The sequence below is a fragment of the Pongo abelii genome, chromosome 5 (assembly GCF_028885655.2).
Source record: "Pongo abelii isolate AG06213 chromosome 5, NHGRI_mPonAbe1-v2.0_pri, whole genome shotgun sequence".
Classification (NCBI taxonomy): domain Eukaryota; kingdom Metazoa; phylum Chordata; class Mammalia; order Primates; family Hominidae; genus Pongo; species Pongo abelii.
In genome coordinates this window covers 28,213,744-28,235,990 of record NC_071990.2, presented here as the reverse complement: position 1 = coordinate 28,235,990, position 22,247 = coordinate 28,213,744, and the positions used below count along the sequence as shown (strand labels likewise).

At 43.5% G+C, this 22,247-nt stretch overlaps 2 protein-coding genes across 11 annotated transcripts in view; one reads left to right on the top strand and one right to left on the bottom strand.

Annotated features, from left to right (window-relative positions):
- Nucleotides 1-3,521: 3,521 nt before the first annotated feature.
- ZSCAN31 (zinc finger and SCAN domain containing 31) lies at nucleotides 3,522-16,043 on the top strand. Of its 7 annotated transcripts, none has more exons than XM_054558596.2 (5): nucleotides 3,522-5,382; nucleotides 11,057-11,468; nucleotides 13,238-13,388; nucleotides 13,917-14,507; nucleotides 15,974-16,043. In XM_054558596.2, exons 2-5 carry the CDS (start codon nucleotides 11,088-11,090, stop codon nucleotides 15,982-15,984), a joined length of 1,134 nt encoding a protein of 377 aa, XP_054414571.1. In that variant the 5' UTR covers nucleotides 3,522-5,382; nucleotides 11,057-11,087; the 3' UTR covers nucleotides 15,985-16,043. The 7 variants fall into 7 exon arrangements, with proteins under 7 accessions (XP_054414571.1, XP_054414572.1, XP_054414569.1 ...); XM_054558597.2 differs by having other exon boundaries at nucleotides 3,522-5,393; XM_054558598.2 differs by having other exon boundaries at nucleotides 4,584-4,666.
- The window catches only part of PGBD1 (piggyBac transposable element derived 1), a 67,554-nt gene continuing 56,181 nt past the window's right edge, over nucleotides 10,875-22,247 (bottom strand). For 2 of the 4 annotated variants that reach the window (XR_008525808.2, XR_008525806.2), the window contains exons 7-9: nucleotides 16,899-16,971; nucleotides 11,701-11,789; nucleotides 10,875-11,435 (exon numbers count right to left, since the gene is read on the bottom strand). The gene's annotated coding sequence lies outside the window, so the exon portion shown is untranslated. Of the gene's footprint in view, nucleotides 11,436-11,700; nucleotides 11,790-14,820; nucleotides 14,928-15,931; nucleotides 15,981-16,898; nucleotides 16,972-22,247 lie in introns of those variants that run through there. The other 2 variants (XR_008525809.2, XR_008525807.2) reach the window with 1 other exon arrangement.

Here is a 22,247-nt window from a genome sequence, read left to right as displayed (position 1 = left end):
TTGTAGCTCATAATTGAAAGAAACTTGATAGAAGTTTACTCAAATGTCAACAATTTTAAAAAGCTTTTGATCAGCTCTCCCTCTCCCCTCTCCTCTCTCCCCTCTCCCCTCTCTCCCCCCTTCTTTCTTCGGTCTCCCTCTGTTGCCGAGGCTGGATATATCCTGCCTCGGCCTGACAAGTGCCTGGGATTGCAGGCGCGCGCCGCCACGCCTGACTGGTTTTTGTATTTTTGGTGGAGACGGGGTTTCGCCGTGTTGACCGGGCTGGTCTCCAGCTCCTGACCTCGAGTGATCTGCCCGCCTCGGCCTCCGGAGGTGCTGGGATTGCAGACGGAGTCTCGCTCACTCAATGCTCAATGTTGCCCAGGTTGGAGCACAGTGGCGTGATCTCCGCTCGCTACAACCTCCACCTCCCAGCCGCCTGCCTTGGCCTCCCAAAGTCCTAAGATTACAGCCTCTGTCCTGCCACCACCTCGTCTAGGAAGTGAGGATCGTCTCTGCCTGGCCGCCCATCGTCTGGGATGTGAGGAGCCCCTCTGCCCGGCCGCCCTGTCTGGGAAGTGAGGAGCGCCTCTGCCCCGCCGCCATCTCCTATAGGAAGTGAGGAGCGTCTCCGCCTGGCCGCCCATCGTCTGGGATGTGAGGAGCGCCTCTGCCCCGTCTGGGATGTGAGGAGCGGCTAGGCCCAGCCACCCCGTCTGGGAGGTGAGGAGCGCGTCTGACCGGCCGCCACCCCGTCTGGGAGGAAGTGAGGAGCGCCTCTGCCCGGCTGCCCCGTCTGGGAAGTGAGGAGTGCCTCTACCTGGCCGCCCCGTCTGAGAAGTGAGGAGCGCCTCTGCCCGGCCGCCCCGTCTGAGAAGTGAGGAGCGCCTCTGCCCGGCCGCCCCGTCTGGGAAGTGAGGAGCGCCTGTACCTGGCCACCCCGTCTGGGAAGTGAGGAGCGCCTCTGCCCAGCTGCCCCGTCTGGGAAGTGAGGAGGGCCTCTGCCCGGCCGCCCCGTCTGGGAAGTGAGGAGCGCCTGTACCTGGCCACCCCGTCTGGGAAGTGAGGAGCGCCTCTGCCCGGCCGCCACCCTATCTGGGAGGAAGTGAGGAGGGCCTCTGCCCGGCCGCCCCGTCTGGGAAGTGAGGAGCGCCTCTACCTGGCTGCCCTGTCTGGGAAGTGAGGAGCGCCTCTGCCCAGCTGCCCCGACTGGGAAGTGAGGAGAGCCTCTGCCCGGCCGCCCCTTCTGGGAGGTGAGGAGCGCCTCTGCCCGGCTGCCACCCCGTCTGGGAGGAAGTGAGGAGCGCCTCTGCCTGGCCGCCCCGTCTGGAAAGTGAGGAGCGCCTCTACCTGGCCACCCCGTCTGGGAAGTGAGGAGCGCCTCTGCCCGGCCGCCCATCGTCTGGGATGTGAGGAGCGCCTCTGCCCGGCCGCCCCGTCTGGGAGGTGTACCCAACAGCTCGGAAGAGACAGTGACCATCGAGAACGGGCCATGATGACGATGGCGGTTTTGTTGAAAAGAAAAGGGGGAAATTTGGGGAAAAGAAACAGAGATCAGATTGTTACTGTGTCTGTGTAGAAAGAAGTAGGCATAGGAGACTCCATTTTGTTCTGTACTAGGAGAAATTCTTCTGCCTTGGGATGCTGTTGATCCATGGCCTTGCCCCCAGTCCCCTGCTCTCTGAAATATGTGCTGTGTCAACTCAGGGTTAAATGGATTAAGGGCGGTGCAAGATGTTCTTTTGTTAAACAGATGCTTAAAGGCAGCATGCTCGTTAAGAGTCATCACCACTCCCTAATCTCAAGTACCCAGGGACACAAACATTGCCTAGGAAAACCAGAGACCTTTGTTCATGTGTTCATCTGCTGACCTTCTCTTCTCTATTATCCTATGACCCTGCCACATCCCCCTCTCCGAGAAACACCCAAGAATGATCAATAAATACTTAAAAAAAAAAAAAAAAAAGCTTTTGATCAACCATGCTAGAGGAATGGCTACATTAACTTTTTATTCTTTCTAGAAAAATTTAAATTATGAAATTAACATACAAAGAAGCAGTCCAAGAACATAAAGCCAACAAATTAGGGGAGAGTTACTATAGAGGTGTCAGGCAGTTAAATAATAAAAATATTTTGTTATTTTTCTGATTTTTGTTTGTGATATTTGGAAGACTTTAAAATTTGTAGTATGGCTGGGTGTGGTGGCAGCAGCTCACACCTTTAATCCCAGCACTTTGGGAGGAAGAAGCAAGAGGATTGCTTGAGCACAGGAGTTTAAGGCTGCAGTGATCACACCACTCCACCCCAGCTTGGTTGACAGAACGAGACCCCATCTCAAAAAAAAATTGTAATGTGATGTAAAGAATGTATTTTCCATTCTATATTTATTTATTTATTTTTTGAGATGGGGTCTCCCTCTGTCACCCACGCTGGAATGCAGCGGCGCAATCTCAGCTCACTGAAAACTCCGCCTTCCAGGCTCAAGCAATCCTCCCACCTCAGACCCACAGGCATGTGCCACAATGCCTGGCTAATTTTTGTATTTTTGGTGGAGATGGGGTTTTGCCACGTTGCCCGGGCTGATCTTGAACTCCTGAGATTATGCAATCTGCCTGCCTCAGCCTCCCAATGTGCTAGGATTATAGGCGTGAACCACCATGCCTGGCCTATTTTCCATTCTAAATCTCCATTTTTTTTTTCTTTTTCCTTCATTTTATTTATTTGTTTATTTATTTATTTATTTAATTTTGGAGACAGGGTCTCAGTCTGTCACTCAAGCTAGAGTGCAGTGGCACGATCATGGCTACTGCAGCTGCTGATTCTCCCTGCTCAGCCTCCCCAGTAGCTGAGACTAATAGCATGAGTCACTGTGCCTGGATAATATTTTTTATTTTTTGCAGAGACAGAGTCTCACTATGTCACCCAGGCTTGTCTTGAACTCCTGGACTCAAGAGATCCTCCCATCTTGGCCTCTCAAAGTGTTGGGATTACAGGCGTGAGCTATTACACCTGACTTGAGTCTCCATTTTCATACCTATGTTTGTACTTGTAATTTTGAATTCCTTTTCTCAAATAGGGTCTCTTGAATTGTATAAGCTGGATCTCTCTCTGTCCGTATTCCTTGTTACATTATAAACCCCATAAGGATGAGGACCTTGTGTCCTTCATTATTATTATATCCAGCAAGCCCTTGGCACAAAGATTGCATTCAATGGGAATCTATATAATGACTGAATGAGTTGTAAAAAATCAATTCAACCTCTTAACATGTATTATCTGTCTTCTCTATTTCTATTGCTACTGCCTTGATTCAGGCCCTCACTCTCTCTACCCTGGATTCTTGTAGTAGTCTCCTAGCTGGTCTCCCTGCCTGTAGTTTCATTTCCTTACAGTCCATCCCCACGTGGCTGCCAAGATAACATTTCTAGATGTAAATTTGATCAGATTGCTCAAATTCCTTGGTTAGGGATCTGAAAAAAAGTAAGAGCTGGTGCCCCTGCCACATATACCACTCTCCAGTCATGCTGATCAGCTCAGTTCTTTGGATGTACCAAAGGATCTCATCCCAGTTCTGCTTTTGTACATTTGATTCCCTCTCCCAGAAATTTATTTCCTTTGCTCCTTTTCCAGTGTACGCTGGCAGATTCCCGCTGCTTCTTGTTTTGCCCCATACACAAACTAATACATACATTTATTTCCTACATACGTACTTAGCATGTTCCAGAGGCTATTCTCATCGATTTACAAGCACTTATTTTATTTTACTTCATTTCACATGCACGTCTGTTTTACGTAGTTACTTGTTTACACGCTCTTCTTCTAGACTTTGGGATTCCAAAGACAGAGGTTTGAGTGTAAAACACAAAATAACAAAACCACAACAAAAACAACTCTGTATTCTCGGTCCCACCATTACCATCTCTCCTTTGTGATGTCAAAGAGACCAGAGGAAGTGGACAGACTCGGGGAAGAATAGATAAGTATTACAGACAGAAAAAGTAGGAAGTCCCTTCTGTGAGGACTAACAATAATGATGTCATTTTACAACCTTGATGACTGTGTTCTCAAGAAACAAAGCAAATATCAACCGCGTCCATAGCTTCAACAGAGCATAACAGCTCTAACCTCAACAGAGCCTAACGGCCCTAACCACATCTTTCCCCAGTTGGAAAGTCTCCAAACAGTTCCAACTAGCCAGCACTTCCCCAACCCCTCCCCAGTAGAAACTTTATTATAAAAGCCTCAGCTTGTAAGCGATCAGGATCTCAGCCAGATTCCTAACTGGAACTCTTCGCAGGCTTTTCCTGTAAATAAACCTGTTTGGCCGTGGAATTGCCTCCTGTTACTCGCTCTCTACGTTTGTGTCTTCCTAACACCTTCCGGCTCTAATGTTTTGCGTCTCGATGACCATCTAACTGCTAAATGCTGGGGACCGCTCCCCATAGAAATCCCTCGCCGGATTTCTCCGCCTCGCACCCAGTGCGACTGGGATTTTTGGCCCCGGGGTTTGCAATAAGGGAGTCACCAAGATGCAGCCACCTCTGGAATTCCTAGAAAGGAAAGAGTTGCCTGGCTTCAGCCAGTGGGCTCAGAACGGCTGACGCATTTCCGGCCTTTGCGGTTGATCGGTCATTGGGGTGCTGCAGCCCCGCCACCTGTTCCGTAGCTTCCCGGTGCCCCGAAGGTGAGTCTTGGCCCCTGGTCGCGACCCGCCAGGTTCCCAGAAGATTTCAGGTCTGTGCCTTGGAGTAGGCGGGGAGGGAACGTCTGCGCAGGCGTGACCCCCGCCCCTACACATTCTCTGGCCTGAAGCCCCCGTGGAGTAGGGTGGAGGTCTTGCCCCTTATCCTGACGATTAAACAGTCTTTCTTTGTCTGAGATAACGCCGGGAGTTCTTTGTCCTGCCTCCAAGACGATTAAGGAAAGCATACAGAAAGGTGAGGTTAGAGCGAAAGTTTAATAAGCGAAAGGAAAAAGCTCTCAGCCAGCAGAGAGGGGGTCCCGACCGGGAGTACCTACTATGGGGCCCGTTCTGGGGTTTTTATGGACTGGAAAGGAGAGGGAATGCGCTTAGTCTGCGGGCTGTCCTGGCTAACGCTTGACTCAGTTTGGTCCGGGACCAATCAGGAGCTGAAATGATGATTCATAGCTGCTGCTTAGCTTGGCCCAGGACCTATCAGAAGCTGAAGTGAAAGTTTGGCCCCGGACCAATCAGGGGCTGAGGTGATGATTCACAGAAGCTGGGCTTATAGTCCTAATAAAGGACAGTAGAGCGCCTGCCGGAACTTACCAGAGCCCACCGTGCCCATACCCACAAAAGGAGAAGAAACTTTTCCTGGGAACCTGCTGACTATACAAAGGACAAAGGCATTATGTGCCAAGCCTTGTTCCCTTATCTGAGTGAGCTGGAGGTTCTGTGCAAGTTTTTATCCAAATGGGCCCGAGGTTTTTCTATCTATGCAGCCGTGGGCATATCTCTAGGCACAACACCCTGTGCTAGTTCCCTTATCGGTGCCTGCAACCTGATTTTTTCCCCAGGCTTAGTTTTATGTTATGTGGGGATAAGACACTAAACCATGGGCGGGGGCGGGCTCTCCAGGGACCCTTCCCTTGCTATCTACCTAAGGCAAGCTAGGTAGCTCCTTTCACAGGGTGGTGGGAGAGACCCCTAGAGAGGTCGGAGTTTTGCGGCGAAACCGAGGTCCAGAGGTAGAGAAGGGTCTCTCCCTGTCAAAAGCCTTATTTCCTATATACACGTAACTTTTATTTAATAAGTCAACATTATGCAATGTTTGTCGCATATAATGTTTTCCTTAAATATTGTAAAAACCACCAACCTCATAACTTGTCACCTCTAGTTTCTAATGCATCTCTAAAAATTAGGGACATTTCCCTACATAACCACAAGATTATTAGCACACCCAACTAAGTGTAGGCGCTTCACCTGACACCTAGTTCATGTTTAAATCCCTCCACCCCCTGTTGTCCCACAGATGTCTTTTACACCTGTTTGTACCCACTAGGATCCAATCATAGACCACTCACTGCATGTAGTTAAGTCTTAACCTAGGGCAATTTTACTCTTTGCCTCCCTTCCTCCCATCCCATTGCCTTGTTGAAAAGGAGGCTCTTCCAGTCTTCCTGTAGTGCATCCCCATTTCTGGATTTGACTGTTTCCTCCTGGTATTTAAAGTCTTCTTCTGTTTTCTTGTCATCGTAATTGGTCATCCTTTGGGACTTATTTTACAACACAGATGATTTGTGATTTACATGAACTCTTTGTTGCTGTTGCTAATTATGCTGATGTGAATGAAAACATTCTCATGAATGAAAACATTCTCTTTTATGCTCTTTCTGCCATGTTTTTATTTCAATGAAGGACAGTGGGGACACATCAAACTCTGCATTGTTTCACTCTTTGCTGTCTGACACCTCATAAACACTTAGTAAATATATGTGAAATGAATTCCTTTGTGGATTACAGGCAATGCATAGAAACTTAATCTTGTATTTAGGATGAGCTCTTCCACTTCCTCCAGGAGTATACCTTGTATACATTTTTTAAATTATGGCTTTTATTTTATTGTATTGTAACTATATCCTCATGAGCTATAAACACCTGTGTATTCCAAGCTCTTAGCTCAGCTCCATAAATTGATTGTCCAGTGACTGAACTGCTTTTACAAAGGTTAAGCTGTTTCTCCTTTCACTTGTACAGTAACATCTAAACTAAGTGGAAGTCTTTCTAGATTCAGTGCAATAGTCTTCACCCCCTCCACTTTACCCTTTTTTCAACTCTTGCCTCTTCTGCTTCTACCCTCGCTTTCTGCTTCCACTTTTGCCTCTACCCTCATTCCCTCAGCTCATTCTCCATCCAGTAGCAGAGCTTCTCAGTACATAATTCAGCCTTGTCACTTCCTTTCTTAAAGCCTTCAGTGGTTTCTCATTGCATTTATAAAATCCTAACTCCTATGCCCTACATGATCTGACTCCTGCTTGGCTTGCCAGCCTAATATTTTGCCACTCTTCTCCCACATGACTGTAGACACTCCAGCCTCCTTTCCTGTCTTTGATGGCAGCATGCACTTCCTCAGGGCCTTTGGATAGTCCAGAGTGCTCTTCCCCTCCCTCATCCCTATTCTGTATGGCTCACTTCTTTTGCACTTAAGGGCTCAGCTTAAATGTTACCTCCCCTCCCACTACCCCATCTAAATAGGCTGTCCATTTATTTGGTAACTCAGTGCCTAGTTTATTATCTTCATAGTAATCATCATAACTCATAATTATTTTATTTGCCTCCTTACTTATTTTTGTTGTTGCTTTTATTTTCGGTTTGTCTTCCCTGTTAAAATGTATGCTCCAGCAAAACAGGGCCTGGTCCCGTCTTTTTCACCATTGTAGCCCTAGTGTCCAGCCAAGTACCTGGTATGTTATGGGTGCTCAATGAACATTTATTGAGTAAATGAGCAAATAAATGGGTTAGTTACTAGTAGTGAGTCTCTCCTTGTCCCTTGCCTCCTGGGCCTTAGTTGCTGATAAAGTCATAAGTTGAGTCAGCAGTCAACTGCCTTTTATTTTTCTGTCTCCCTTTCATGAGTGTGGAAGTCCACTGCAGGTCCTGGCATGAAACAGTGAGCCTGGTTCCCTACAACCTGAGACACACCACATTTAATCCCCCAGGAGTTGAATTCTAGGATGTCTTTGTTTCTGCAGTCAAGTCATCAACTCCACTAACTACTCAGTGTTTCTGTTTCTGGTCCACTGAGATTTTTGTCTTGTATCTGTAGCTGGCCATGTCTTTCTCTTTATCCCCTTTTATATATCATTTCCCAGTGCCAAATGTTTGGAGTCAATTGGTAATTAATCATAAATTGGCCTGTTTCATATCACCCTGGAAATCTGAATCCAATCTTTAACGTTGCTTTTCAGCTGTTGTTGGGATGTTCAGGGGGATACCCCTGGTGGTATCTAGAGATGGCTTCAGTACACAAATGGGAGGTCACCACTGGTCACAGTCTGTCCTGGATTTTCTTGAATATTTCTTCTAGTATTTTCAACTGTCTACTGAGTATTAACATATGAAGTCAATATTTTATTTTGTTGGGTCTATTTCCTCTATGAAATGAAGATATTCAATTTACTAATACTACTTTACTAATAATACCTGCTCATTGATATTTATGTAATAATTGCTGTGGGCCAGGTACTGCACTGAGCTTTTTGTATGCATTACCTTGTATAATCATAACACCTATAAGAGAAGTACTACAGTCATTAACGCTTAGAGAGGCCACAGGATTTGAACATTATTCACTGTACTGCAGTGCTTCAGTAAAGATCATTTTAAATAGCTTATTCCATTTAATTCGTCAGATGTCTATCAAGTATTTGTTCCCTGCTAGGATATCAGATGACACCAAATTTGCAGTTAATCAAATAAATCAGGTAAACAAAACATTGAAGATGCGTTCATAATTTTGTGGTAAGTCCAGACTTCTAAGTCTTCTAGCATTTTAAAAATAAGAAGTGTCTGTAATCTGTAGCAGTTTGGGAGAGGAGATAGGAAGAGATGGGAGGACTGGCTGGGAACATAGGGTAATGCATATACATCCTGGGAACGGGTGGTTTGGGGGTCAAAAAGAAAGAGTGTATTTTCCCTTCTGTGTTCCTTTCCCTGTCCTTACCATGGCTTGATGAAGTGAAAGGGGACATAGGAGGGGAGAATATATTTATTTGCCCAGAAAACATTTATGGAGCACTGACAGTGGGCCAGGCACTGTGCTATGCATTAAGGATAAAGACAGTTCATGGTGGCATAAGACCAGGAGGTAAATCCTAAGCACCAATTATGGGGAGAGGAATACAATTGATAGAGAAATACTCCACCTGTGGCTTTGGGTATGTGAGAGATTGCCTGTAGTGATCCAGAAAACAAAAAACAAAAAAAGCCAACTGTTTCTCCATGGTTTCTCAATAGCATTAAAGTGCAGAACGCATATTTGCAGAACAATTTTTGCCTATAAACCTAAGGCCATGAGAAGCTACATGTTTAATGATAATGCAATCTAATACAAATTCATAATTAGAAATTTTCAGACTTTCAGTCTTCTGCACTGAAGACTCAACAAACCAAATTACCAGATGCTACAGTAAGGAGTAAAAAGATATACATTTGGCACTGGACATTGACAAAGAATAAATGCCATGATCTTTGTAACTCTTCAAATTCTCAATTCTGTAACATCATTTTATGTGAATATTTTATTAAGGTTTGTCTTTCCCATGGTAAATACCATAAAGGTAGGGACTTTTCCTTTCACTATTTTGAACTAAGCACCTCACACTATTCCAGACACCTAATAGACACATAATATTGGAATGAATGGAATAAATGCATTTTCACCCAATAAAGTGTAACTGAAAAACTTCCAAGTGCTCTCAGACCTTAATAATTCAATTAGCATTGGGCAAAAATCATATAAAATTAAATTACACCACTAAAGTCAACATCGTATCAGTTTAACTACCATTAAACTTCCCAACTTAAATGGCCACAACCTTGCAACATATTCTTACCATTTCCATCCTGAATCTTACTCAATATTTTCTAAAAATACAGATCTAACACCATGACAATGAAATAAAAGCCTTGATGCCTCTCAGTTTTCCATAAAGTCTAACGTCTAAGCCTAGAGTTGAAGGCCATTTTCTATCCCATATAATGCATCTTTCTAACCTCATCTCCTCTCACATTTTTATCCACAACCCATATTCTATAGTTCAGCTTTGCCTGTCTTTATTGCCATTGTGTGTGCTCTTAAATACCTTTCCTCCTGTTGTTTGCTTGATTTATGATGCCAGATACCTTCCTTTCTCTGCCTGATAAATTCCTTTTCATGATTTTAGCCTAATTCAAGTGTACTTTCCCCTAAGTCATATTCTTTCAATATTCCATACCCTGTCAGAAATTCTTTTTTCTATTCTTTACTCCCTGAATATTCTGGTGAGGCCTCTATTATAGCATTCATCATCTGATATTATAGCTTATTTTATATATCCTGTTCTCCTCCTAGAGCTACCATATACATATATTGCCCAGGCTTTTAAATCGCTTCTACAGACTGAATTTCCCTTATCCAAAATGCTTGAGACCAGAGTGTTTTGGATTTCAGATTTTTCTGGATTTTGGAATATTTGCATTATATTTAACAGTTGAACATCTCTAATCTGAAAATCTGAAATATGAAATGCTCCAATGAGCATTTCCTTTTAGCATCATGTCTATGCTCAAAAAGTAAATATCTCTTGCTTTTTTTATTCCGCAGTTACCTAATTCTGCTTCCCAGAGGTTCACCCTTCTATATCAGTTATCTGTTGCCATAATAATGTGGTATAATAAATAGCCACAAAACGTTGGTGGCATATAGTGATAAACTTATGTTTAGCACATAAGTATATGGGGCACAGCTTACTTGGGGTGGGCAGGCCCTATTTATACATCTGCATTCAGCAGCTCTGCAGACCTCAGGCTAGGCCTGCTCACATGTCTGGCAGTTAGCTGGCTGTCAGCTAATCTAGGATGGTCTCATCTGCTCCACTGGGGTGATCTGGCTCTGTCCTGCATGTCTCTTATCATCTGAAAGATATCCTTCTTCTGGCCATTTCAGAGGGCAAAAGTAAGCAAACCCAGTCACATAAGTACGTTCAAACCTCTGCATTCATCACGTTTGCTAATATCATTGGCAAAATCAAGTCATATTGTTGAATACAGTGTCACAATGGAAGGGCACTGCAAAATATTAATACATGGCTATAGGGAAGGAGGAAGAATTGAGGCCATTAACATACTCTGCCATAGCCTTTTCCCAGTTGCTAAACATATGTAAGTCAGTAAGTATATATACATTTTATTAACATAAATTATAGAATACCATTCATGTTTCCATACTTTGCTTTTTTCCCCACTACTTTATGATTTATTTCCATTAATATATAATGCTCTATCATCAGGTGTCTTCTCGTAAGGAAGATTAAATCAGAAAATTTTAAATCACAGTTTTCCCTTCACTTAAAGCCAGAGTAAGCCTTCTAAATTAACCCCAGGAATGGCTTCAACAGAGGAACAGTATGATCTTAAGATTGTGAAAGTGGAGGAAGACCTTATCTGGGACCAAGAAACCCACCTTCGAGGGAACAACTTTTCTGGCCAAGAAGCCTCCCGACAACTTTTTAGGCAGTTTTGTTACCAAGAGACTCCTGGTCCCCGAGAAGCTCTGAGCCGGCTCCGAGAACTCTGTCGTCAGTGGCTAAGGCCAGAAATCCATACCAAAGAGCAAATCTTGGAGCTGCTGGTGCTGGAGCAGTTCCTGACTATCCTGCCTGAGGAGCTCCAGGCCTGGGTGCGGGAGCACCATCCGGAGAGTGGGGAGGAGGCTGTGGCTGTAGTTGAAGATCTGGAACAAGAGCTTAGTGAGCCAGGGAACCAGGTGAGAGGAGAAAGATGGACTTCTAGACATTAAATACTAAATGAAAGGTGGGGTTTGGTGACACAGGTTGGCTGGCTATATCTATATGTATTAGTTCTCTGTTGTGTAACAAATTACCCCTAAACCTTAATGACCAATACTACAGTCATCTGATGACAAGACTCAGGTGGGCAGATCCACTTCCAAGATGGTTTACTGGTACAATTGTTGGTAGGGGGCCTCAGCTACTCACTGGCTGTTGGCAGGAGGTCTTAGTTCTTTACCACGTTGGTACTCTTCACAGGGCTGCTTGAGTGCCCTCACAACATGTCAGGTGGCTTCCTCCAGAGAGGAGAAGGAGAGAAAGAGAGAGAAAGGAAAAAGCCACAGTGCTTTTTTGTTGTGGGAAATCAGGGACCCCAAACGGAGGGACCAGCTGAAGCCATGGCAGAAGAACACAGATTGTGAAGATTTCATGGACATTTATTAGTTCCCCAAATTAATACTTTTGTATTTTCTTATGCCTGTCTTTACTGCAATCTCTAAACATAAATTGTACAGATTTCATGGACACTTATCACTTCCCCAATCAATACCCTTGTGATTTCCTATGCCTGTCTTTACTTCAATCTCTTAATCCTGTCAGCTGAGGAGGATGTATATTGCCTCAGGACCCTGTAATAATTGCATTAACTGCACAAATTGTACAGCATGTGTGTCTGAGCAATATGAAATGTGGGCACCTTGAAAAAAGAACAGGATAACAGCAATTGTTCAGGGAATAAGAGAGATAACCTTAAACTCTGACCCACGGTGAGCTGGGCGGAACAGAGCCATATTTCTCTTCTTTCAAAAGCAAATGGGAGAAATATCACTGAATTCTTTTTCTCAGCAAGGAACATCCCTGAGAAAGAGAATGTGCGCCTGGGGGTAGGTCTCTGAACTGGCCCCCCTGGGCATAGCCATCTCTTATGGTCGAGACTGCCGGGGTGAAATAGACCCCAGTCTCCCATAGCGCTCCCAGGCTTATTAGGAAGAGGAAATTCCCGCCTAATAAATTTTGGTCAGACCGGTTGATCTCAAAAACCCTGTCTCCTGATAAAATGTTATCAATGACAATGGTGCCTGAAACTTCATTAGCAATTTTAATTTTGCCTCGGTCCTGTGGTCCTGTGATCTCACCCTGCCTCCACTTGCCTTGTGATATTCTATTACCTTGTAAAGTACTTGATTTCTGCGACCCACACCTATTCGCACACTCCCTCCCCTTTTGAAAATCCCTAATAAAATCTTGCTGGTTTTTGTGGCTTGTGGGGCATCACGGAACCTACTGACATGTGATGTCTCCCCCGGATGCCCAGCTTTAAAATTTCTCTCTTTTGTACTCTGTCCCTTTATTTCTCAAGCTGGCTGACACTTAAGGAAAATAGAAAAGAACCTACATGAATATCGGGGCAGATTCCCCGATACTTTTTATGACTCAGAAGTTATATACCATCTCTTCTGCCTCACTTTCTATTCAGTAGAGTTGAGCTATCAAGTACAGTCCACATTCAGGGGGTTGGGGGCAGGCAGTTAGATTCTACCTGGTAGATTTATTTTAAACCACCACACTTGATTGGGCCACTCTTCCCTGTTTTGCTTTTGGGTAATGAATTAAACTCTGGTCCTTCCACTGTGACATCTCTCTAGAAAATGTTTCATATAGTTCCATGTGATATCTTTCATTTAGTATTAGCTTGGACTCCTATAATCTCCCTCTTTAACCAAATATGCCTACCTGCCTTCAGGCTCCAGACCATGAACATGGACATTCTGAAGTGCTCTTGGAGGATGCGGAACATCTGAAGGTCAAGCAGGAACCAACAGACATCCAGCTTCAGCCTATGGTGACACAGCTCAAATATGAATCTTTTCACCTCCACCAATTTCAAGAACAAGGTAAGGATTTTGACAGGTCCCTTCAGGAGATCTCTGGTGGGTCTATACAGGGCAATAGTTAAGACTGTGGACTCTGGGGCTAAATTGCCTGGGTTGGAATTTAAATGCTGCGTTTAATAGCTCTGTGACAATAGACAAGTCAGGTAACCTCCCTGTGCCTTCAGTTTATGCATATTTGAAGTGGGGATAATCGTAGCAGGTCAGTCACAGAGTCATTTGAGATTTAATAAGTTAACATATGTAAAACACTTCGAACAGTGCCTGCCTTGTAATGAATATAATATAGTGCCTTTTTATGTACATCCTCACTGGGAGTCTCTGGGTGCTCCCTCCAGCCATTTTAGCAGTGCTGATGACCCCTTACTCTACTAGCCTAAACATCCCTGTTTAACCCAACCCCCTCCTTAACTGATAGTTCTTCATTCCTAGAACATGTCTGTTTGATATCGATCTTTCTATTTCCATCCTATGATTGTATTCTTTCATAAAGGAAAGAGATTATATTGTTTGGTCCATTTATTATTCCAGATGGTGAAAGTATACCTGAGAACCAGGAGTTGGCATCAAAGCAAGAAATGTTAAAAGAAATGGAACATTTGGGGGATAGCAGACTCCAAAGAGATGTATCTTTGGATTCTAAGTACAGAGAAACTTGTAAACAAGACAGCAAGGCAGAAAAGCAGCAGGCACATTCCACTGGAGAGAGACGCCACAGGTGCAATGAATGTGGGAAAAGCTTCACTAAGAGTTCAGTACTCATTGAGCACCAGAGAATCCACACTGGGGAGAAGCCATATGAATGTGAAGAATGTGGGAAGGCCTTCAGCCGAAGGTCAAGCCTGAATGAACATCGGCGGAGCCACACTGGAGAGAAACCCTATCAATGTAAGGAGTGTGGGAAAGCCTTCAGTGCCAGCAATGGCCTCACTCGACACAGAAGAATCCACACAGGGGAAAAACCATATGAATGCAAAGTGTGTGGGAAGGCTTTCCTCCTCAGTTCATGCCTTGTTCAGCATCAGAGGATACACACTGGAGAGAAGCGCTATCAGTGTCGTGAGTGTGGCAAAGCCTTCATTCAGAATGCAGGGCTTTTCCAGCATCTCCGAGTCCACACTGGTGAGAAACCCTATCAGTGCAGTCAGTGCAGTAAACTCTTTAGTAAGCGGACGCTTCTTAAGAAACATCAGAAAATCCACACTGGAGAGAGACCATGAGTGTGATGAGTTTGGGAAAGCCTTCAGTCATCATTGCAACCTTATTAGGCATTTTAGAATCTATACTGTTCCAGCAGAACTGGACTAATTCTATGGACCCTCAGACTCCTAAATGGGGCCATCTTGGAAAGTAAGATTTTCAAGTGGCTTATTCTGTTCTTATAAAATTTATTTTGTATTGCATTGAACCAGTTGTCTACAAACCACGTGTTGGTGTCTCCTGTGTGGATGACTGTGATTGTAGGGGGTTGCTGGGTGGCCTTCTTATTCCCTATCCTTTGGTCCATTTCTTATGATTTCCTTTAAAGGGACCAAATCTTATCTGGAAATAAATTGTTATGGAGAGGCTGTTTTTGAGCAATACTGCATATTGAACAATTCTAAAAGACCAGTATCTATGTATACTTTTTAAAAAAAGATTGGCTAAGATCAAAGGATATTCAGAGGTGCATCTTTTTCTGTAAGAGTGATGTTTTAAACAAACGTAAGGTTTTGGGGAATAAGAATCGTCCACATTCCCACAGGAAATCATTGCTATGGTCTCCCCTAGGAATGTGATAGATAGCTTCTATAATTATGCAGCATTATCCGTGGTATGAAACCTCTAGTTTTAATGGTTTAGAAATCTGTGTCTCATTTCATATCTAACTGATGTTTTTGATATGAATCATCAATATATATGTTGATATCATATGAGTTCATATAAGTTTGATATGAATCATCAACATAGTATATACATATCAACATAACTATGTTGATGATTCATATCAAATTCTCAATGCAGGTCATTACTGTATTTAAGTTTTCCATTTTTGTTACAAATAATAAGTAAGATGATACTTTAAAATCTCTATTCTTCACAAGGTACCTCTTTAATTCATAGCCTTTTATGTCAGCATTATTCTTCTTTTGGGGGTTGGTCAGCAACTTTGAGTGCCATTGCAAGCAGCATCATTTAAGTAGTTTTATAAAGAAAAGAAGTCTGCTATCTTGGGCAGCTTGCTGCTTACTGGGGAGGCCAGCATGCTTAGACATTTATTGTCAGGGTTAAATATATGCTCTGGCACCAAGTTCAAATCTTTCCTCCCCATTTGTGAGCTGTGGGACTTTAGGCAACTTATCTAAATGCTGCTATGCTATAGTCTCCCCACCTGTAAAACAGAGGATGATACCAGTACCTTCCTCATAGGGTACATAAGATTAAATAAATACAAACTTGTACTTAAAATGTAGCTCTCAATAAATGTGCATTATGATTTACATAAGAAATAATAGCATTTAACAAGTGCAGGTAGAATTTTAAGTATCATGTTAAAATTAGGATACGAAATGCCTCTGCTGACATTCTTGTTACTCTTTTCTCCACAGTCAAAACCTGAATCAGAATATTTCAAAAGAGAGGAAATAAAAGTTCAGCTTAAAACTGTTTTGCCCTAAACCTTTGTCTTTGAAGTTTATTTTTAAAGCGTTAAAGAATACATACGTGTGTGTGTATTTTTTTTTCCTCATGGCTTAGGAACCATAAACAATTCTTTAAAAGTCACTTACTATTTTATTTGTCAATAGAACAATTAGCAATTAGCTGAATTCAGATTTTCTGGAATAGTGTTTATGAAATTTTATAATACCTACAAATCACTTGAGATCTTGTTAAAATGCGGATTCCTAATTCAAAAGGTCAGAAGGGGGCCCAGGAATCTCCATTTTAAATGAGCAATGCGCTCCCAAGTGCCTCAGATGCTGCTGGTTCGTGGAGTGCACTTTGAGTGTCAAGGTCCCGGACTACCCTGAGGATTAGTATGGTCCTTTTAATATGCTACAGGCACCAAGCACATAATAGCTTCCTTTCCATCCTTCCACTTGCAACCTCTACATTGTAGGTAGTCCCTAAACCTGTGCTCCCCTCACTGACCCACTGCCTGTCCCACCCTAAGAGGACTGAGATGCCTGTGAAGTGCAATGGGCAGGTGGGTGGAGGTGAGTTTGTAGAGCAAGGCAGTGTCCTTTGCTCTGGAATAGGCAAATAGAGCTAAATGTTTACCCAGGCAGTCTAAACGGGACCCATAAATGTTTACTTTAGGAAAAAGCTACTTCTACAGAGCTTCTGCTCCTCTTGCATGAGCTCACAGGGTGAAGGGAAAGGGGCTGTTTGTTGCATGTTTACCAGCACCTTGCAGACCTGCCAGTCCACACCCCCAGTCCTCTCTTGGGCTCTCTGAACTGCTTGGGCCACAGGAACAAGGGTCCCAGCTGATGTTTCCTTATCTATGGTGCTATGGCATGCCACACTTACCTTCAACACTGAAGCCTTGCATGATCCTTCTGTGACTCCAGCCCAGTGCTCAGACAGTCCCTTTCTCTCTCACCTATTCAGAAAAGCAAAGTAAAGCTGACAGAGGAAAAAGCCACAAAATAGAAGACAAAAGGGTGAAGGAGGAACATTAAGGGGATAAGGGACATCCCAAATGAGTAAGAGAGGAGGAGGGGAGAGATAGGGACTTAAAAACGGGCCCGAATAGGCATGCCTATAGTAAAGAGAAAATTGAAGGGAGAATTTGGGAATGTTTCTGGGTTTTTTTTTGTTGTTTTTTTTTTTCCTGATTCTGTTTCATTGATCTGGTCCAAATTGTTGTAGTAGTTGATGTCACTGCTTCCTGCATTTGGCCTCATTGACAGTAACAAGGATTTTCAGTGCCCCTGTTATTAGAGGAACACCAAGAGACCTAGAGAAGAAGGGAGGCTCAGACTGTGGATGGGGGCACTCTGTCGATCAGCAAACATCCACAGGGCACTTGTTAGGCCAGTGGGTACCATTGTAGGAACTTGGGATGCATCAGTAGAGCAGACAAAGTTTCCTGCCCTCACAAAGTTTACATTCTAGCAGGAGGGAAAAATAATAGACATTAATTATAATAACTATGTAGTATATTAGAAGGTGATGAAGTGCTTTTGAAACAGAAGAAAGTGGAGCAGCATAACGAGGAGTAAGATTTCCTTATATAGGGCAGGGGGTGGGGGTCAGGGATGCTTCATTGAGGAGGAGACATTTGAGCTAAGATGCAGAGGCAAAGAGGGAGACAGCTTGATGCTATCTAGAAGAAGGATGTTCCAGGAAGAGGGGTCAGCCAGTGCAAAGGCTAATTTATGGAATAAAAATAGTTTTCCCGCTGAGGTTGTCAAGTGATCCTCACAATCATCCTAGAAGAGGAAGGCACGGGTGTTTGCCATATGTGTTTATTGTGTAAACTGAGCACAGTGAAATAAAAGTGATTGCTCAATGTCACATGCCTGTGAGGTGGCAAAGGTCTGCATTCAAGACTGACTGATTCCCATCTAGTGTTCTTTCCTATTAGGTATTGAGTAAGTATTTTGAATGAGTAGCTGCACCCTGAAAGCACTGGAGGGAGGGGATGCAGGAGATAACCTGTTGGTATACAAGAGGAAGAAACGAATAGAATTCTGGTAGGTCAGCTGCATTAATGCAGGTGAGGTACAAGAGGCTGGGGAGTGATTGGGAAAGTGCAGCATCATGGGAAGGAAGGGCTGGGAAAGTGAAGACACATTTAAGTTTGCTGCTTGGTAGCATAGCATAGCTGTAGTTTGTTACTACCTAGCTGTGTGACTTGTGCACAAGTTACTTCACCTCTCTGTGCTCTTGTGGAAAGACATGAAGGTTAGGTTGGTGAGGAGAGAGCTCTCAGGAGGTAAAGCAATACAGGTAAAGCCTGTAAATCCATCTGTGGGGCAAGTGGTGTACAGGGGTGGGGTGGGATCCAGAGTGGTTAGGAACTGGAAAAGAAGAACTAAACAGAAGGTCCCAGGATGTTTGAGGAGTAAGGAAAAGAGTCTCCTACTTGCCTCTTTGCCCTAGATGGGCCCAAAGTGAGGAAGTTAATGACATGAAATATTCTCCAAGCCACCTAAGGAGGCAGCGGAAGGTGGGTCAGTGGTGCAGGGCTTGCCCAGGTGTCAAGGTCCCCAAAGGCTTTGGAAGAGTCTCTGTTAAAGATCAGCTCAGCTCAGGGTGAGTCCCAGGGTGAGTGGGGTGATGAGAGTGGGGATGCGCACTGGGCTCCAGGCCAAAGCCCAGGCGTGACTGGGGGTGCATGGTGCAAGGGGTGCCAAGAACCGTGGTTGGATAAATGCCAGCATTTTAGGAATAAATATAATAATGATAATAGACACTTCTGAAACACCGTATGCCTGGCACTGTTCTAGTTGCTTGACATGTATTAATTCATTTAGTCCCCATACATGATCTAAATGTGTAGTCAACTCCATTTTAAAGAGGGGAAAACTGAGGCACAAGGAGGTTAAGTCACTCACCCAAGGTCACACACCTTGTAGGCAGCAGAGGCACCCTGCTGTATATGTAATGTTTCTGTAATAAACTTTTAATGCATTACAAAAAACTTTTCCTTATCATCTATGTGGTTACCAAGTGGTACAGTTCCTATGGAAAAGGCAGGATAAATACTTGTTTCCCTTTATTTACCTGTTTTCAAAATACATGGCTCCCTAGCATTCTCCAATGGTGACCATTTTCTTTTTTTTAAGAATAATTACAAACTCATGGATATAAACATACTTGAAGTGTTTCAAATCATTGCTGTCATTATCTTTACTGGTGCTCAAATTTCCCCATCTTCAAGTGGGAAGGTCTTCAACTTGGCACCTGAGTACTTCTGACTCAAGACCCTTGCTTTATGGTATGACAAGATGTTTCAGGCTCATGCCATACATTTCGTGCCTCTGATCTGGATTCAGCCATTTCTCCCAGGAATCCTGATTTCTCTTTGGGGATATGGAATTTCAAGATGACAAATTGGATGCTAGCAAAAGCTCATTGCTTGGCTGGTTATTGTTTCCAAGCCTTTTCAATAGAAAGACCTAGGAGACATACATCTGTGTATGCCTGTTTGTTTTTCTTTCTAATTCAGAACTACAGGGTTTTTACTTCTCTTTACATTTGTATCTCCCCTTGTATTATTATCATCTATTGCTGTATAATGAATTAACTAAAAACTTAGTAGTACAAAACAACGCACATTATCCTTTCCATGGGTCAGGAATCCAGGTATGGCTCAGCAGGGTCCTATGCTTCAGAGTCTCTCAAGACTGAAATCAAGGTGTTGGTCAGAGTTGGCATCTGATCTGAAGGCTTAACTGGGGAGGGATCAGCTCTAAGTCCACATGACTGTTGTCAGAAATCAACAAACCCTTTGAGGGTTTTTGGACTGAGGGCCTCAGTTACATGCTGACTGTTGGCAATAGGCAATCCTCAGTTCCTTGTCATATAGGCTTCTTTAACATGACAACTTGCTTCGTCAAAACCCCCAAGGGAGAGCATCTGCTAGCAAGACAGAAGTCACCGTTTTCTTTGTAACCTAATCACAGAAGTAACATCTTCTCAACATTGCTGTATTCTATTAATTAGAAGCAAGTTATTTAAAAGGAGTGTGTTGGGGGTGATAAAGGGGAGGCTGGTGGCTGTGGCTGCCGTGGTTTTCTCCCGGTGCCCAGCAGAAATGGTGGCCATGCAAGGTGTGATGGGGCCGACCCAGTATCCCCCAGGACCCTCCTTTCTGTGCAATAAGGGCCCTGCGCTTGCCAAGGCCGAGGGGCAGGGGTGAACGTGGCCCCTGTGGCTCTGCAGCCCGATAGGAATTAAAACCATCTCTCAGATGTCTATGGTAGAACTAAAAAAGACAGACTGCCAAAGGTCATCTGAAATTGTGATTGGGTCACTAATAATAACAGGACAAAGTTAGAGATCACTACTCAAGCATAAGTCCTGGGTTCATTCTCTTCTCCTCTCTTCTCTTTTTTTTTTTCTTTTCTTTTTCTTTTCTTTCTCTCTCTTCTTTCTTCTTTCTCTTTTTTTCTTTCTTTCTCTCTCCCCTCCCCTCTCCTCCCCTTCCCTTCCCTTCTTCACTCCCTCCCTTCCTTCTTTTCTTCTTATTTATTTTTTTTTTTTGAGGGAGTCTTGCTCTGTTGCCCAGGCCAGAGTGCGGTGCCACAATCTCTGCTCACTATAACCTCCACCTCCCAGGTTCAAGTGATTCTCCTGTCTCAGACTCCCTAGTAGCTGGGATTACAGGCATGCACCACCATGCTCAGCTAATTTTTGTATTTTTAGTAGAGATGGTGTTTTGCCATGTTGGCCAGGCTGGTCTTGAACTCCTGACCTCAGGTGGCCTGCCCGCCTTGGCCTCCCAAAGTACTGGGATTACAGGCGTGAGCCACTGCGCCCAGCCCCCAGTTTTCATAAGACTGCTATGAAGATGTTTGATATAAAGGCTTGTGGAATGGGCTGCAAAGGACCCATATGACTTCCTTACAACTGTTATTTTGGCCCTTACTCCACTGTTCCTAGCAAGTGTTGTACTATGTTGGAAATTGGCCAAGATGATTGAGGCCAGGGGTAAGGAGCAAAAGAAGAAACAAAAACGCCTAGAAAACATTGCAAAAGCTAAATGACTACAAAAGGATTGAAGGACTGAACAGGCTCTGCAACCAGAGGAAATAATCTGGAAAATTATGCAGCTTTGGAAGGACCTACTAAGGTTTCTTCTTTGGATTTCTTGACAGTATTATTTAGTAAATGAAATTTGACCAAATGGAAGAATCATGTTAGTTCCGACCTCAATACTGTAGTAACTTTTAGGCTTGGGTGTAGGCGTTTATAGGTTTCTATTGACAGTTATTGTAAATTAGCATTTATTATGGTACAAGTTCTTTATAACTGACTTAGTCATTTGCTGTTTAGCAGTTTACATACTGAAATGAAAGCATCCCGTGGGGAAAAATGACTTTATATTATGAACCTTATTCAAATGAACTCTATTTAAAATGGCGTCCCGTTTTGGACAAAGGAAATCAAGAATGTAAATGTCAGAACTGTCCTGTCTGAGGTGAAAAATGTGCTTTGGCTTAAAAGAGATATAATGTATTAATTACATCTTTTATTATTGTTACTTCTTAGAATCATTTCTGGCTTTCTCAAAATAATGTTAATCAATGAGTACTTCTATTTGCTGCATTTTTCTTACTTTTGCCTTTGAGACAACTAGTAATTATCAAGACATTTTACATTATTATTATTTTTTTTTGAGACAGTCTCGCTCTATTGCCAGGCTGGAGTGCAGTGGTGGGATCTTGGCTCACTGCAACCTTCGCCTCCCAGGTTCAAGTGATTCTCCTGCCTCAGCCTCCTGAGTAGCTGTGACTACAGGTGCCCACCACCACATCCAGCTAATTTTTGTATTTTTAGTAGAGACAGGGTTTCACCATGTTGGCCAGGATGTTCTTCATCTCTTGACCTTGTGATCCGCCCGCCTCAGCCTCCCAAAGTGCTGGGATTATAGGTGTGAGCCACCGTGCCCAGCTGCATTTTTTTAAATGTAATTTTATAAAAAGATTCCTCTTACCTTGACTATGTAAAATACCACCTATTGGATAGAACACTTTTTGTGCTTTCAAACACCGCCATTTTCTTAGAGATGGCTTGTTGAGAGGAGTAACACTATAGTTTAGAGCTTCCAGTAAAAATGCCAAACACCGTAGTACCTTGGAACCAGTTTATTCTTGTGCTAAGCAGAACTGTAAAATAGTTAAAATGTCCTATCAAGTAATTCACTGT